This window comes from Chelonoidis abingdonii, chromosome 11 (assembly GCF_003597395.2).
Source record: "Chelonoidis abingdonii isolate Lonesome George chromosome 11, CheloAbing_2.0, whole genome shotgun sequence".
Classification (NCBI taxonomy): Eukaryota; Metazoa; Chordata; order Testudines; family Testudinidae; genus Chelonoidis; species Chelonoidis abingdonii.
In genome coordinates, this window is record NC_133779.1 from 5,259,915 (window position 1) to 5,275,614 (window position 15,700).

The 15,700-nt window shown below is 57.5% G+C and overlaps 1 protein-coding gene across 1 annotated transcript; it reads left to right on the top strand.

The window, feature by feature from the left end:
* The first annotated feature begins 1,386 nt into the window (after window positions 1–1,386).
* On the top strand, window positions 1,387–14,805 carry PTGIR (prostaglandin I2 receptor). Its single transcript, XM_032798016.2, has 3 exons — window positions 1,387–1,429; window positions 1,755–2,636; window positions 13,883–14,805. Exons 2-3 carry the CDS (start codon window positions 1,785–1,787, stop codon window positions 14,111–14,113), a joined length of 1,083 nt encoding a protein of 360 aa, XP_032653907.1. The 5' UTR covers window positions 1,387–1,429; window positions 1,755–1,784; the 3' UTR covers window positions 14,114–14,805.
* The last annotated feature ends 895 nt before the right edge of the window (window positions 14,806–15,700 follow it).

The window sequence follows — 15,700 nt, forward strand, 5'->3', positions numbered from 1 at the left end:
TGATGTTTCCATGGAATCTGCTGATAAAAAACAGGCTCTGGAATATTGGCAGGACACGAGCACAGAAGGGGGTCCTGGGCCAAATCCTCAGCTGGTGTAAAGAGGTGTTAATCTCTTCAAGGGATAGCAGATGATCCGGCTCGTTAACTGCAACGGAGTGACACCCCTTTGCACTAGCTGGAGCTCTGGCCCCGCGGATTCCATTGGAGCCGGATTGATCTACCTCAGCTGGGGCTCTGGGGCTCAGGGTTATTGGGATGCGGCGATGTACTCCAGGGTCGAATTATTACGACATCAACCCAGAAAATGTGGAGTCCAGAGAGCCGCGCCCTCCCCCCGGGTAAAGCTGTCTGGAGTCAGAAGGGATCTGATGGTGAATGCGAGAAACTGACGAGGATGCTGCTTCTCCCTTTCCACAGTCTCTGTTCTCCAACCATCCTCCCTCTCTGGCGTTATCCACCTACCCTCCACTCTGAGCCGCGGCTCCGGGCACACGGTCCCTTCCAAGTCGCCCACGCCGCATTCCCTCCAGATGGCTGGTCACGGCCCTGCAATCCTGCGGGGCCTCGCTGCAGGAATGTGGCTGGGACGCCCAAGACCTTGGCTTTCTTTATATACTGGCCACTGGCCTGCGGGGTGACCTTGGACAGGTCCCGTCCCTGCTCTGTGCCTCAGTTCCCCCATTTTACAGATGAGACCTCCTTTGTAAAGTGCTTTGAGACCCAGTGGTGAAAAGAGCCAGGGATTGTTATTAACTATCCCTCCATCCACGCCCCTGTCTCTCCCTCCCCATATACACCCATCCATCTAGCTCTCCCTCCATACACACCCGTCTCTCTCCCCAATACACCCCCTCCACCCCGCCTACACTCCTCTCAATCTCTCTATCCCCCAAAACACACCCTTCGTCTCTCTCCCCCATATACCCCTCCACTCCCGCCCACACCCTTCTCGATCCCTCTCTCCCCCCATATACCCCTTTCACCCCTGCACACACCCCTCTCGAACCCTCTCTCCCTTCAAGCACCCCCTCTGTCTCTTCCCCCCATTGACCCCTGCACACACCCCTCTCGATCCCAGTCTTCCCCCATACACTCCCTCTGTCTCTCCCCACACACTCTCCCCTCCACCCCTGCACACACCCCTCTCGATCCCTCTCTCCCCCATGCACCCCGCTCTGGGTGCCCCCTCCCTGGCTGCGCGGGAGTTCGGGCCAAGGGCCGCTGTCCCGGGGCTGATGTTGGCAGCTGGTTCCCTCCCCCCAGCTTCAAGAAAAGGAAACAAGTGGGCGGTGGCTGCCCCGCCCCTCCCCGCCCTGCAGCCGGGACAGGAGCAGAAGCTGCTTCCCAGCCGCCGCTGGAGAGTCCCGGGCTGAGCCGAGCAGGACGCGGATCTCCGGGGGTTCCACGTGGGCGCGTCTCATCTACAGGTGCCCTGGAGCCTGGGACAGAACCCAGGAGTCCTGGCTGCCAGCCCCCCACCCAGCTCTAACCGCTAGACCCTGCTCCCTTCCCAAAGCAGGGGATAGAACCCAGGTGTCCTGGCTCCCAGCCCCCCACCCTGCTCTAACCACTAGACCCTGCTCTCTTCCCAGAGCCAGGGATAGAACCCAGAAGTCCTGGCTCCCATTGACCCCTGCTCTGACTGCTGTATCCCATCCCCATCCCAGGCTTGGGATAGAACCCAGGAATCCTGACTCCCAGCCACCCCCTTCCCACGCTAACCATTAAACCCCGCTCCCCTCCCTGCGCTAGGAACCGAACCCGGGAGTCCTGCCCTTGCCGATGCTCCTCCTGCAGAAGAGTGCGGGTCCCTTGGCATCGCCCTCCCTGGGGCCCCTGGCCGACCTGTGCGCCAACACCACCCAGTTGCGGGAGGACGGCAGCCCGGTGCTGAGCTCCTTGATGTTCTCCGCTGGCGTGGCCGGCAATGTGGTGGCACTGGCCATCCTGGGCATGCATCGCAAGGAGCTGCGTACCAAGTCCTCGGCCTTCTGCATCCTGGTGACTGGCCTGGCCACCACCGACCTGCTGGGCACCTGCTTCCTCAGCCCCGTGGTCTTCGTCAGCTATGCCCGCAACGCCTCCCTGCTGGGCCTGGCGGAGGGCGGGCGAGGCCTGTGCCAGCTCTTCGCCTTTGCCATGACCTTCTTCGGCCTTGCCTCCATGCTCATCCTCTGCGCCATGGCGGTGGAGCGCTGCCTGGCCATCAGCCACCCCTATTTCTACTCCCAGCATAACGGGCGCGGCTGGGCCAAGCTGGCGCTGCCAGCTGTCTACACCTTCAGCGTCCTCTTCTGCTGCCTGCCCTTCCTGGGCGTCGGACGGCACAAGCAATACTGCCCTGGGACCTGGTGCTTCGTGGAGATGGCAGCCGGCCAGCCGGGCACCGCCGCCTTCTCGCTCACCTACGCCACCCTCATGGCCTTCCTCATCCTGGCCATCTTCCTCTGCAACGGCTCCGTCATCGTCAGCCTCTGCCAGATGTACCGCAAGCAGCGGGCTCGGCGCGGGTCTCTAGGGCCGGCCCAGCGCCGCCGGAAAAGCTGGTTCAGCCAGGGTGAGGAAGAGGTGGATCACCTGGTCCTGCTGGCCCTCATGACTATCATCTTTGTCATTTGCTCCCTGCCCCTCACGGTAAGTGCCGGCTCTGGGAAGAGAGCAGGGTCTAGTGGTGTGAGCAAGGTAGGGGGCTGGGAGCCAGGACTCCTGGGTTCTATCCCCTGCTCTGGGAAGGGACCGGGGTCTAATGGTTAGAGCAGGGTGCAAGGGGACTGTGAATTCTTGGGAACCTGGAGGGCACTGGGGAGTCTGACACCCTGGGTTGGGGAGGCTGTGGGTCATTAGGCTGAGGATGCCCCTAGGGAAGGTTGGGCGTGTGGGGAGACTGAGCCTGTTGGGGAGAGCTCCTGGGCTGGGATCCGGGAAGTCGGCTTGGGGAGGCCATGACTGACTGGCCAAGGCAGAGGATCCTGCCTGGCTGCCCCAGTATTTGCTGTGGCACTCGCTGGGATCAGAGCATCTGAGGCCCCTCATCCCCCCCAGATCTGTTGAACACTCGATCCCTTCCGGCCAGGCTGCCTGGGCCAGGCTCCAAGCTGCTCTGGGCGTCCCTGAGCTCCCCTCCCCAGAGATGGGAAACAGGGCCAAGACAAACACAGCTGGGACCAGTTCCCAGACTCTGTTTGCCACGGGCCCAAGGTGCTGCTCGCCCCCTCTCTCCCCTGGCTTTGCGACATCGCACTCCCTAGATAGGAACACTGCCCTGCTTACCTGGGGGGAGGTGGTCAGGGATGTTATAGGCTCCTGCGGTGGGGGGGATGCTCAGGGAGATTCCTGAGGGGGTAGATCCATCGGGGAAGGGGGTTGTGACTCCTGTGAGGTGTTCTATAGGCTCCTGGGGCAGTGTGTGTAGATCCACTGGGAGGTGGGGTTGTCAGGGATGCTGTAGGCTCCTGCGGGTGTATCCATCAGGGAGGTGGGTGGGGGGTGTGTGAGGTATTCATTCTATAGGCCCCTAGCCGAGTATGGATCCGTTGTGGGGATTGTCAGGGATGCTATAGACTCCTGGGAGGGTTGATCCTGTGTGTGTGTGAGATGTAGGTTCCTGGAGGGGAAAGCGGGATTCTGTTGGGGGGGGGGGCAGGTGTTTGTCAGAAAAGGATGGAAGAATCCCATGCACGGCTTCAGACTAGTGACCGAATGGCTAGGCAGCTGTGCTGCAGAAAAGGACCTGGGGGTTACAGTGGATGAGAAGCTGGATATGAGTCAGCAGTGGGCCCTTGTTGCCAAGAAGGCTAATGGCATTTGGGGCTGTATAAGTAGGGGTATTGCCAGCAGATTGAGGTACTTGATCATTCCCCTCTATTCGACATTGGTGAGGCCTCATCTGGAGAACTGTGTTCAATTTTGGGCCCCATGCTACAAGAAGGATGTGGAAAAACTGGAAAGAGTCCAGCGGAGGGCAACAAAAATGATTAGGGGGCTGGAGCACATGACTTATGAGGAGAGAGGCTGTGGGAACTGGGATTGTTTAGTTTGCAGAAGAGAAGAGTGAGCGGGGATTTGATAGCTGCTTTCAACTACCTGAAAGGGGGTTCCAAAGAGGATCTAGGCTGTTCTCGGTGGTGGCAGATGACAGAACAAGGAGTAATGGTCTCAAGTTGCAGTGGGGGAGGTCTAGGTTGGATATGAGGAAACACTATTTCACTAGGAGGGTGGTGAAGGGCACTGGAAGGGTGCCTAGGAGGTGTTCGGGAACCCTCCTGGAGGTTTTAAGGCCTGCTGACAAAGCCCTTGCGTATTGATTTTAGTTGGATTGGTCCTGCTTGGACAGGGGTGACTAGATATCTGCCTGAGGTCCCTTCCAACCCTGGATCGCTCGCCTTTCTAAAAGACTCTTGTGGGTGACTCCAATTGCGGGGCGGCTGTCAGAGTGTCCCTCGGTGACAGGAAACTGAATGCTAGAGAAGGCACAGGCCGCTGACAGCAGGAGACTGGGGACGGGCCCTCATGGGCTCTTCTTCAAACCCAGGCTCCACCACCAGACTGCACTGCACCACTTCTGGGCGGCCATGTACCAATTAACACTCGTCATCTACCCCCTCACATCCATTCCATCCGCTGTTACTACATAGACACTGCCCTAAAACCCAACCCCATTACAGACCCTCTCCATAAACTCCAGGGTAACACCGCAATGAAACAATAAACTACGGTAACACGTTACCTCGTGGCAGCCACGGCTAGCTCCTGCAGTTCAGCAGACCTCGCGAGCCTCAAGTCATGGATGTGGAGTGGTCTTTGTCCTGACAGGCAGAGTGGCTGGGCGTGATCTCTAAATGCATGGGCACAATCTGTGTTCTCTCCCATGTGGGCCTTAAGAGTGCAGCCCGACGATCACTGACAGATGTGCTTCTGCGCTTTCTCTTTCTTGGAAATACAGGGGTGTGGCACTGGGAGAGCAGAACTTCCAGGCACACACTCCCTGCGCGTATCAGCAAATAGCCAGAGATCAGGATTTACAGCTTGACATGAGCCTTTCTGGGCGGTGAGGCAATTCTATGAATCCGCAGGGAAAGATCAGAGATTCAGGTTCAAAACAGGAAGGCTGTTTAAAATCCAGCAGAGGGGAGGTGGAGACTGGATAACTTTTCTGACTGATTCTGTTCGTTGAACATAGCGTGTTGTACTTTTTTCGAAACAGCTGTGGTGGGGGCAATGAAAGCCCATCTTTTTCCTAACTATAGAACAATGTTTGCAACAGGAAGGTTCTTAGGCGATGCCGGGATCCTGTGAACGACTGACAACCCAACCCTATGTGGGGTTCCAGTGCTCGGGGACAGAGTTTACTCGGGTCCGTCGAACTTCACGCCCCGTGCAGGGTTCGTATTGTGGTGAGGTGGCTCTCCCAATTCAGTGCCTCCTTGGGCAACCCATCCAAATCCTCTTGGCCTGGGTGCAGCTTGGGATCCTGAAATCAACCCGTCACGATGGGAGAACTGCGATTTGGGGATGAAGTCAGGATCGGGAACTGAAAGTGGGAGGGTGGGTCTGCCCCTCCCAGCTCGTGAGGGAGTACGGCCCTGACCCTCCTATCTCCAACCGCGTCAGGTGTTTCCTGGTGTGGTGCTGATAGCGGGCCGATTATTCAGGTCATATTCATCGGGAGGCCCCAGTGCCACCGGACCCAGAGGAGTGCGGTGCCAAGCCTGGTGTACAACGCCCCAGGTGCACATGACCAGGAGTAATGCTGGTACCAATGCCTGGTGTACAACCCCCAGGGCACACTGGATCCAGGAGTGAGTGCTGGTACCAATGCCCTGGTGTATGGCCTCCTTTGCACACCGGATCCAGGGCTTCGAATCCTTCTGTGCTCCTGGTCTAACAATCAGAAAAGCAAATCCCTGGGGGTGATTACCAGGTGAACAAACTGCTTATTGTTCTCTGATTGTTAAACCAACAGCGGGGCAGGAAGGCGACGAGACTGGTTTGCAGCAGTGTGTGGTTTAGAACAGCGGTTCCCAACCTCGCTGGCCTGTCGCGACCCAGTAAATAGCTTTAGTGCAAAAATCACCTGGCTAAATATTTCTTACATATACACACAGTGCACTGTGCAGACCACAGCAGCATCTCATACGGCTCCCCTTCCACTGGGCCGGCTGGCCTCAGCTGCCACTCTGGGCATTGCAATCTCTGGGGTGGCTGTGCTGCTCAGGTTTGGCCCACTCCTCCTCCCAGTGGGGCCAGGTGGGTCAAATTCGTGTGAGTGGCACCGTGAGCTGGCACATGGGGCCACAATACCACTGGCTGCCGCCTGCCATCATGACAGAGTGGTGGCTGGGCCACTTCAGAGGCCCTGCGCCCCTGTGCACCAGGCTGGACCTAGGCAGCCTGCGGGTGGGCTGAGCTCTGCAAACAGTCCCACAGAGCCTCCTGACTTGACACCCCTCCCTTGAGACCCTTTGATGCGTTTTGGGTCACGACCCACAGGGTGAGAAACTCTGGTCTAGTGCACACACCACAGGCCTGGGTTCTGTCCCTAGCTGTGGGAGGGGAGTGGGGTCTAGGGTTTAGAGCAGGGGTGACTGGGAGCTAGGACTCCTGGGTTCTGTTCCCAGCTCTTCTGGGTGGCTTTTGACAGGTCACTTCCCCATGCCTCCTCCCCATTTATGAAACAGATGGCAAAGGAGTTGGGCCCCCAGACATTTACAAAGTGAGCAAGGTCTGAGAGATGGCGCATTAGTACAGAGTACTGTCCAACCCCATCTGTGTGTGTGTGTGTATGTGATATCACTATTGCTTCCTAGTGGATGAAATCAGAACTGTTCATCCATGTGTCATAGCCCCCGTACTGCTCCCAGCTGGTGGTGATTTCCCTGTAGCTCAGGCACTGGACATTTGGGCTTTAGAAGCTGGTCTGATTGGCTGCAGTGGCTCCGTAGCCAGGCAGGACTGTGGGCTTATTGCAGTGTTTGCTGTGGTCCCGGCAGCTCATGGGACTCCGTGGTGCCTTGAGCAAATGCTGCCATGAGGCGTCTTGCTGAACGCGGCTCCTAACACACTCCTTGTCCTTCCAAACCCTCCCTGCTTTACCGCGCTTATCGGCTGCCCGGCGCTGATAGTGTGCATTGGCCGGTCCCACCCCGTGTTTTCTTCACCTGTTTCAATATTGCCTTTCTGTCCTATCGCTTCTCCCGGCTGGCTCCCAATGCTCCGGCAACATGCAACAGCCCCACGGCGGGCCCAACTCCCTGCCTGAGCACCTCTGGAGTCCTCTGAGCGAGGCCCATTTACCCCGATCTGGCCCAAGAACTAATGGGATGGGGGCCTCTGCTCTGCCCGTCCCATTGCCTGTTCATGTCTGGAATCCCCAGCGTGCGCAGATCTGCCCATCTCTGCCGTCTGTCCCAGCGTGATTCGTCCTTTCCTCATTGGGTTCGGTTTTCCTCCTGGCTCTGCAAATTAGAGCCAGGCCTTGGCTCTCACGGTTCATTTTCTTGCCTTTCCAGGCTGAGCCTTTAAATAGAGAGGGTGAGGATCACAGGGCCTGAGGGCGGTCTCCTCTATGCCGCCAGGGCCCCACTTCCATGCCTGCGGGGCGAGCAACGGGGGAGCTGTGCCCCGATTCTCCTTTTGCTCACACTGGGTGCAAATCAGGGGGTCACCCCACTGACACCCGTGCAGTGATGCCCATCTAAAATCTTCTTTTCTCAGGGCAGAGGATCAGCTGAACAGAGTCGGCAGCTGACTACATATGTTTTTTTAAAACCCCCTTTCAGGTGTTTTTAAGCAGACCTGAGTTTGCTAGGGGTGACTCTTCCCTGCCATCCACACCATAAAGAGCGAACGCCAGATTGGCTGGCCAGCATTTCACACTTGTTTTGCACTAGTGCGCAAGGTGCAGGGCAGAGAAGAAATATGCCCCCCATGAGAGTGTGCGGGAGCATGTCTGTGTGTGTTTGTGCACCCCCATGTGCGTGTGTATCTGGACGGGCAGGGGTGTAGAGTGCACATGCGTGTGTCTGTGTGCATATGACTTAATTTGATTCCCTCCTTTCTGGTGGTTGTCCCGGCTTTGCTTCCACCTCCTAGTGTGCATGTTGCCCTCCCCTTGCACACTCATGGTGGTGCAAGTGACACTTCTTGGCCTCATGCACTGGTTTCCTCTCCCATTCCGCAGCCTCTGGGCTTGATTCTGATCTTACGCCCTCTTCTTTCTCGAGCGTCACTGATTTCCTTGGGGTTCTGCGTGTTTTCCCCTGGGATGACTGAGGACAGCAGCTGACGGAGGGAGGCTGAGATACCAATTCCTTTGCAGCCACGTTCTGCTCTGTTTCTCTTTCACCATCGGTCACGTGTGGTGTGCGTCTGGGCTCTCCCTGGGGCATGAATCACCCTCCTCCTTACACTAGTTGGTTACAGAGCAGACATCAAGAGACCTGAACCTGCAACTCCGCTGATTTCAGTGGCGTCACTCCTGGCCTGCGCCACTGGGAGAAGAGAATTAGGCCCGCTGGTTTCCATGCCTTTATTTCTGATTTACACTGGTCCATGTCCTCCGTCTTCAGTGCAGCTGTTCTGGATTTACATGGGGCCTGCTGATTCCCATGGAGTTACTGCCCATTCACACTTTGTTGTGAGATCCGGGTTTTGGCCCCGTCCTTAAAAAGAAGAAAAATGAAACAAACAAACAAAAATCACACGATCAAAAGTCATGAAACTTTCACAGATGGTCCAGTTAGAACCTTAATCCCCCTTCGTCTCCCCGACCAACAGCCCTTTTCTCACCACTTCTCTTTCCTCGTTGGACTTTCTTCTAGTTTTTCCTCAGCCAGCACCATGAGAATTGGTCAGAGTCGGGTCTCTCGGGAGTCCATTTCTGGCCAGTTTCATTTCACACCCTCTGGGGCCTCTGCTGCGGTTGCAAAGAACGGGATGTTTATTTACAATCCGCTCCTTCTTAAGAAGCAAACTTGGCTGGGGACTGATGGGCGCTGTCCGCCCAGCTAGCAGCCATGCAGCATTGAATTTAATGAGGCCTCTGGCATTAAATTTAACAAGGGCGCGTTAAGGAGGAGGCAGCAGGCGAGGAGATATATGCTGGGGCAGCTGGAGTCCTAGCGTTCAAGGCCAGGCGAGACTGTGACTAGAAGATCTAGGGTCTCTTCTGGACTTAAATGCTATGAAAGTCCCATTCAGACTCCCATCTCTTGCGAGTCCCGCTCAGCCCTTTCTTCCAGGCAGCCCATATCTGGTGGTGGAGCTAGAGCGGAGCTTTTAGCCAAAGTCAGCTGATCTTGAGGGCGAAACTCTGCCCTGTCCCTTGGGGACGATTCCCCTCCCTTGTTGTGGAGGCGCACCTTATCTCCAGTCTGGATTTGTCTTGCTTCGGCTCCAGCCACTTTGCTTTGTTCGGGGTGTTCGACTAAAGAAATCTCCCCGTGGAGGCATTTATAGCCTGTAATCAATCCTCTCTCAACCTTCTCTTGGCCGAGCTAAATAGACTGAGCCCCTGTTATGGATCAGTATTAGTATCCATTGTGTCCTTCTGCTCCCTCCTCTGACACCCTGGTGGTGAACACCCCCAGAAGCCTTTCTGTCTCTCTCCCCGCGAGCGGGGGAAGCTGCTGCTGTCCTGGGAGCATGTGTGAAAGGGGCTTGTAGATAAGGGCTGAGCTATCCATTACAATTTATGGTTAAAGGGCAGTAATCTCCTTCCTCCCATGCCCCGGCCCCTCTTGCCCCTTTTATGAGGCTGTTTCCTCTCCTAGGACGTTGCTGAGTGATACGGATGCTTGCGTCTGCTAGCTGTTCAGTGCTCAGTGCTGTTCCCAGCAGGCTGGGATCTGGGACTCCTCCCTGCAGCACACACACTCAACCTCCTCCCTCCTTGGAGTCGAGCAGCATGTTTTGAAGACTAGTCAGTTACCTCTCTGGGGAACACGCTCTGTCCTGCCCGGGATTGAATTTATCCTGCATCCACCCTGCTGCTGCTCTGTGGAGCGACTCCTGATTCACACCAGGGTGGGCGAGGGAGTCTCTCTGCAGCCGGATGGCCTTCCCGGGCAGCCTGACAATAACCAGGGCCTGTAAAAGGGATGATTTTCAAAGGTGCCTTTTAACTCACAAAGTGTCATTAACAAGTGCCAGGGATCGTTTCCACTCACATCAGCTGTAGGTTCTAGATTTCCCCTGGCGATAGCCACCAGCTCCATAGCAACCCCAGCTACCCTCTCCCCCCTACAGTGGCTTGTCACAGTGGGGGACCCCGATCAATAGGAGGAGACGGTAGAGTCTTTGGGGCATTCCCCAGATGGGCCTGGAGGGAGCGTGGCACAGCTGGATGGGCGCTGGGGAACCACGGCATGGCACAGCCCCAGTTTGTGTGGGCGATCTGGGGCGGGCACCCAGGGCAGGAAGCACTGACAGTGCAGGGAGGTCCTCATGGTGGAGTGGAGGGGCCCACCAGGGGGTGATCCTGCCAGGGCGGTGGTGGGAGTGCACTGACAGCACAGGGGCGCAGAGGGTCCCCAGCATGTGCCTCCCGTTCTTGCTGGGTGATGGCTGCCCAGTGGAGGAGCAGCCTTGGGCACTCTCATGGGGGCTTTAGCCCAGCTCTGGGGCATGGCTGCCAGCACAATTGGGAGATGCGCCTGGCTCTGGGGAGGAGGTGGGAGGATGCTGCTTTCCATCCTTCCCTCCCCGCATCACCAGCACCGGGGCTTTAAGAGTCCAGCTGAATTAGTATGCACCTGAGAGAGGCCATGAATAAAGAGGTGGGAAGGGAAGGTGCAAGAGGATGAGGGGTAACTTCACCTGGGCTTAGGTTATCCCACTGTTGCCTGCTAAGGGGCGGTTTGCACTCCCTCTTCCTCCCAAAGTAGCTAGTGTTGGGGACGGGATACTGAGCTCCATGAGCCCCTGGCCTGATCCAGCTTGGGGGGAGCACAAAAGTGTGTAGCCTCGGCCTGGGTGGGTGTGTGGGTATGTGTTACAGTTCCCTGTGCCTCAGTTTCCCTGCCTTTCTTGTCTAATTTAGACTGAGCTCTATTGAGCCTGGATGGTCTCGCTGGTGCTTTGTGAACAGATTCTGCCCTCATCTGTCCCCTCATTGACCCTACCTGCTTCTGCTCCTGGGGCCCCTGGGGCCCCAGCCCCCCCCTCAGCTGACCCTGTTAAAGCAGGAGCAACCACAACTAAATTATCCCAGCCAGGGCTTTGTCAAGCTGGGCCTTAAAAACCTCTAAGGAAGGAGAGTCCACCACCTCCCTAGGGAACCCATTCCAGTGCTTCACCACCCTCCTATTGAAATAGTGTTTCCTAATATCCAACCTAAACCTCCCCCACATGGGGTTATACAAACGGATCCCAGGTCTCCTGGCCCCCTCCAAGGGCAGAGCCTGACGGGTCGTCCCCCCTTTGCATCTGCTGGAAGGAAGATAATGGAGGAAGCTGGACTGAGGTCTGAATGGGGCCCCTGAGGCTGCACCCTGCTCTGGGGGGCCCTGTGGGTGAGGAGGGGGGAGCCTGCGTGTGCTCCAGCACCGGGAGGCTAGGAAGGGCCAGAAATAGCCTCCAGCGTAGGGGTGGGGTATCATGGCCCAGCAAGGCTGCTCCACCGGCCATTAACAGCAGCCAAGCCCCGGGCACAAGGGTGGGGGGCAGGACAGTGGGCTCACTGGAGCCTGGCTCTGGTCACTGACAGACCCAAAACAGCGGGCGGCCTCCCCTGCCCCATCTGTGACTTGGTGCCACACGACACACAGGCCCACGTTAAACGGATTCAAAGCCGGCCGACAAGTCTCCAGATGGAACTGTCCGTGGGTCCGTTTCCAGTGGGGTCCCACAGGGATCGGTTCCTGGCCCCTCGCTGTTTAACTGTGTTATCGATGACCTGAAAGAAACCATGAAATCCTCCCTGATAAAGTTTGTGGAGGACACCCAAATTGGGGTCACTGGCACAGAGCAATCTGGGTCGCTGGGTAAACTGGGCGCAGGCCGACAATACGTGTTTTAACCCGGCAAAATGTGACTGTCTCGATCTGGGAACAGGGAATGTCGGCTGCACTTACGAGGGGGGTGGGGGAGCCTCTCTCCTGGGAAGCAGCGACTCTGAAAAACATTTTGGGGGTCGTGGTGGATAATCAGCGGAAGAGGAGCTCCCAGTGGGATGCTGGAGCCAAAAGAGCTCGTGCCATCCTGGGATGTATGAACAGGGGAGTTCCAGGTAGGAGCAGAGAGGTTATTTTCCCTCCATGTTTGGCCCTGGTGCGACCGCTGCTGGGATCCTGGGTCCAGTTCTAGTGCCCATCATTCAAGGAAGACGTTGATCAATCGTAGAAGGGGTCAGAGAAGAGCCCTGAGAATGGTCAGAGGGTGAGGAAACTTGCCTGGTCATGAGAGACTTTAGTTTAACAATGAGAAGGTGAAGAGGGGGAACTTGAGCCCCATCTATCAGTACCAACATAGGGAATAATGTTGCATAACAGGCTCTTCGGTCTAGCAGAGGAAGGTCAAACACGATCCGACGGTTGGAAGTTGAAGCGGGACAAATTCAGACTGGAAGTACGGGGTCAGTTTTCAATGGTGAGAATCATTAACCCTGGGAGCAGGTTGCCAGGGATCATGGTGGATTCTCCAACACTGACAAGGTTTAAATCAAGGTGGGCTGGGAGTTGAGATGTTCTCTAGGGATTATTGTGTGTCATACAGGGGGTCGTTCTAGCTAACCACAAGGGTCCCTTCTGGCCATGGAACCTATAAATCCCTCCTTGAGATTGGCCAGTGAGTCTGGCTTGGGTCTCTGGGGGGTTTGAAGCCAGGGCCAGCTAAGGCTATGTGAGGCCCCAGCTCCTCGATGCTCCTGATCCCAGCGACAATAAAAATATTTAAACAAGTGTTTCCAGCCGTGGGGTTGGCGAGAAAAGCTCTGCAACATGAGACAGGTGTGAATGGTGCAGCGAAGCTGCCGGGGTTTGCAGAGAGCCTGAGCTGATTGCTCCGAGGGGTAGCTGCCCTATGCAGCCCTGGTGCTAATTCCCAGCCCCACTGCTCTGTGTGGGGCAAGAGGAGAGGAGTGCATTGGGCCCAGCCCCCTCTTCCTGCAAGCAGAGACACCCCAGCTGCTGGGGTGAGCACTGGGAGGGAAGCGGAGCCCCTGCCTCTGCCAGGAGGAGCCAGAAGGCGGAGCCCTGGGCTGGGGGGGGTAAATCCAGTGTTGTTTGAGCTCGGAGCTTTCAACAGATCCTCTGCTGCTTGAGATAAAGGAGCAGCTCCCCCAGCAAGCAGCTGTGGCAGACTCTTTTCCTCAGGCAGACTAGTCATTGGAGGGTGACATGACCCCAGTTTTTGGGAGAGGGATTGTAACCCCTCGTCATACACAGCTAGAGAGCAGAGACCTTAAGCACATAGGCACCCACGGGGAGGGGGTGCCTGACACTGGCCACTCATGGCTCTGGGAAGAGTGGGGGCTACTGGTTAGAGCTGGAGAACTGGGAGCCAGGATTCCTGGGTTCTCTCCTTGGCTCAGGGAGGGGAGTGGGGTCTAGTGGTTAGAGCGGGGAGCTGGGAGGCAGGACTCCTGGGTTCTATCCCCAGCTCCAGAGTTTGGCTCATACTGGGGCATCCCAGGTAGATGGGTTCCCAACACTCTATGGGTTTTTCCCAGCACTAGTCAGATAGCTCTGGGGGCAACCGCTGTGTGTAAGAGCTTGGGGGGTGGAATCAATAAGTAGAAACTTCTGCGGGGGAGGGTTGTTAAAAGGTCCCAGAGCTGAACACACACACACCCTGGTCCCTCCCCAGCTCCATCCCCCCTTGTAGCCTCTTCTAACATCACTCCCCGCCCCGGGCAGTGGCTGTAACCTCCCCTCTCCCCCCAGATCCGTGCCTACATCGGCGGCCTGGCCCCGGACGGCTATGAGAAGGGCGACATGGTAGCCTTTCGCTTCAGTGCCTTCAACCCCATCCTGGACCCCTGGATCTTCATCCTGTTCCGTAAAGCCGTCTTCCACAGCCTGCGCACGCTGCTCTGCTGGCCCTGGGCCGGGCGTCGGAGCCCAGAGCCCCGCAGGCTGGACAGCGTCCCCTTCCAGCCCAACTTCTCCTGCTGAGACGTGGGCCCTGGGCACCGCCAGGCCCTGCTGCAGGGACCACAGGCACTGAGCTTAGCCATGGGCCCCGCCAGGCCCCGCCGGGGGCACCACGGACGCCTCCAGGTGCCCTGCCATGGGCCCCACTGCAGCACCATGACATCTCCGGGCATGGGGCCCAATGGGCACCTGGGGCTCTCCACCCCCAACCGCACCCATTGGCTGCAGAGGATGAAGAGGAGATCCAGGCACACGGCTGGGTGGGGCTGTGACTGGGGACAGTGACAGTGCGAGACTGAGCATGAGCTAAGGGGGCCAAGCAGGGGAGATGCCCCTCCCGGTGTGGGGCAGAGGGACTTGTGGGGGGAGAGGCATGGATGCCCCTCAGGTGGGGTATAAGGGACATTTCACACCCCCCCCCCAGCAACTAGAAGGTGGAAGGTGGTGCAGGAGGCCAGAGGCCGAGCACCCTGAGGGAGGGCAGGGGGACACCAGGTCAAGGGGAAAAGGGGCAGCTTTGATCCCAACACTGATTCCCCCCCAATACTCTGGGCATGATCCAAATGGCGGGTGGAGAGGGGCATAGGGATTATTGGCTGGGCTATATGCACACACACCCACACTTGTGGAAATGGCACAGTCCGGCCTCTGGCTTGTTAATAGCACTTGCAATTAAATGCCTCCTTCCTCCTTATTAAAGATAATTTAACGGAGTCGCTTCCCAGTCATCAATTTGTCTTGAGGGGGAGCAGAGGGCTGGGATAATATAGGGGGGGCTGTGAGTTGGTAGTGAAGGGTGTTGGCAGAGCTTTGGGGGGAAGCCCAGGGCTGGGATAACATGGGGGGGGCTGCGGGTTGGTAGTGAGGGCTGTTGGCAGAGCTCTGTGGGGGGGACCCCAGGGCCAGGATAACAGGGGGGCTGTGGGTTGGGATTAAGGGGCATCAGCAGAACTGGAGGGGGGAACCCAGGGCTGGGATAACATGGAGGGGTTTGTGGGTCAGGATTAAGGGGCGTCGGCATAGCTGTGTGCGTGGATGCCATGGGGTGGCCTGGGGGTTGTGTGTGCCCCCAGTTGCCTCAGTCTCCCTGCCCGGATCCTCCCCTTCCTCTGCCTACGCTGCCCACTCTGCCCTCCAGCCGGTGCCGCTACACCCCGGCATGTCTCTGTCCTGTCCGGCTCTGCCCCACGCTGGGATCCGGGTGCCGGAGCTGACGCCGCAGCCAGCACTGAGCCCAATGTAAATATTTCCTTTGCTGAATTAATCCCCCTTTAGCCTCCCCTACGCAGTCACTGGCTAATCCCCCCATGTCTAAATATTTGCAGCGCTGTCCTATGGCGGGCAGAGTGCCAAAAACCTACTGGCCCATGGCACCCTCCCACTTGCAGCGGCGGAGGCAGCCTCCCCTCACTGCCCTGGACTGGTGGGGAGGCTGATCCTTGGTCTGGGGGTCTGAATTAGGGAGTGTGGCCACAGGGAACTGCCCTGTGGCACCTGTACCTTTTGCGCCCCTCCCCCACCCCGAGAATGCAGAACCCATCAGCCTCCCCCTTTCCCCTGGGTGGTGGGCTCAGGCTGGTGCAAAGATCTACCATGCCCAGGCACTGC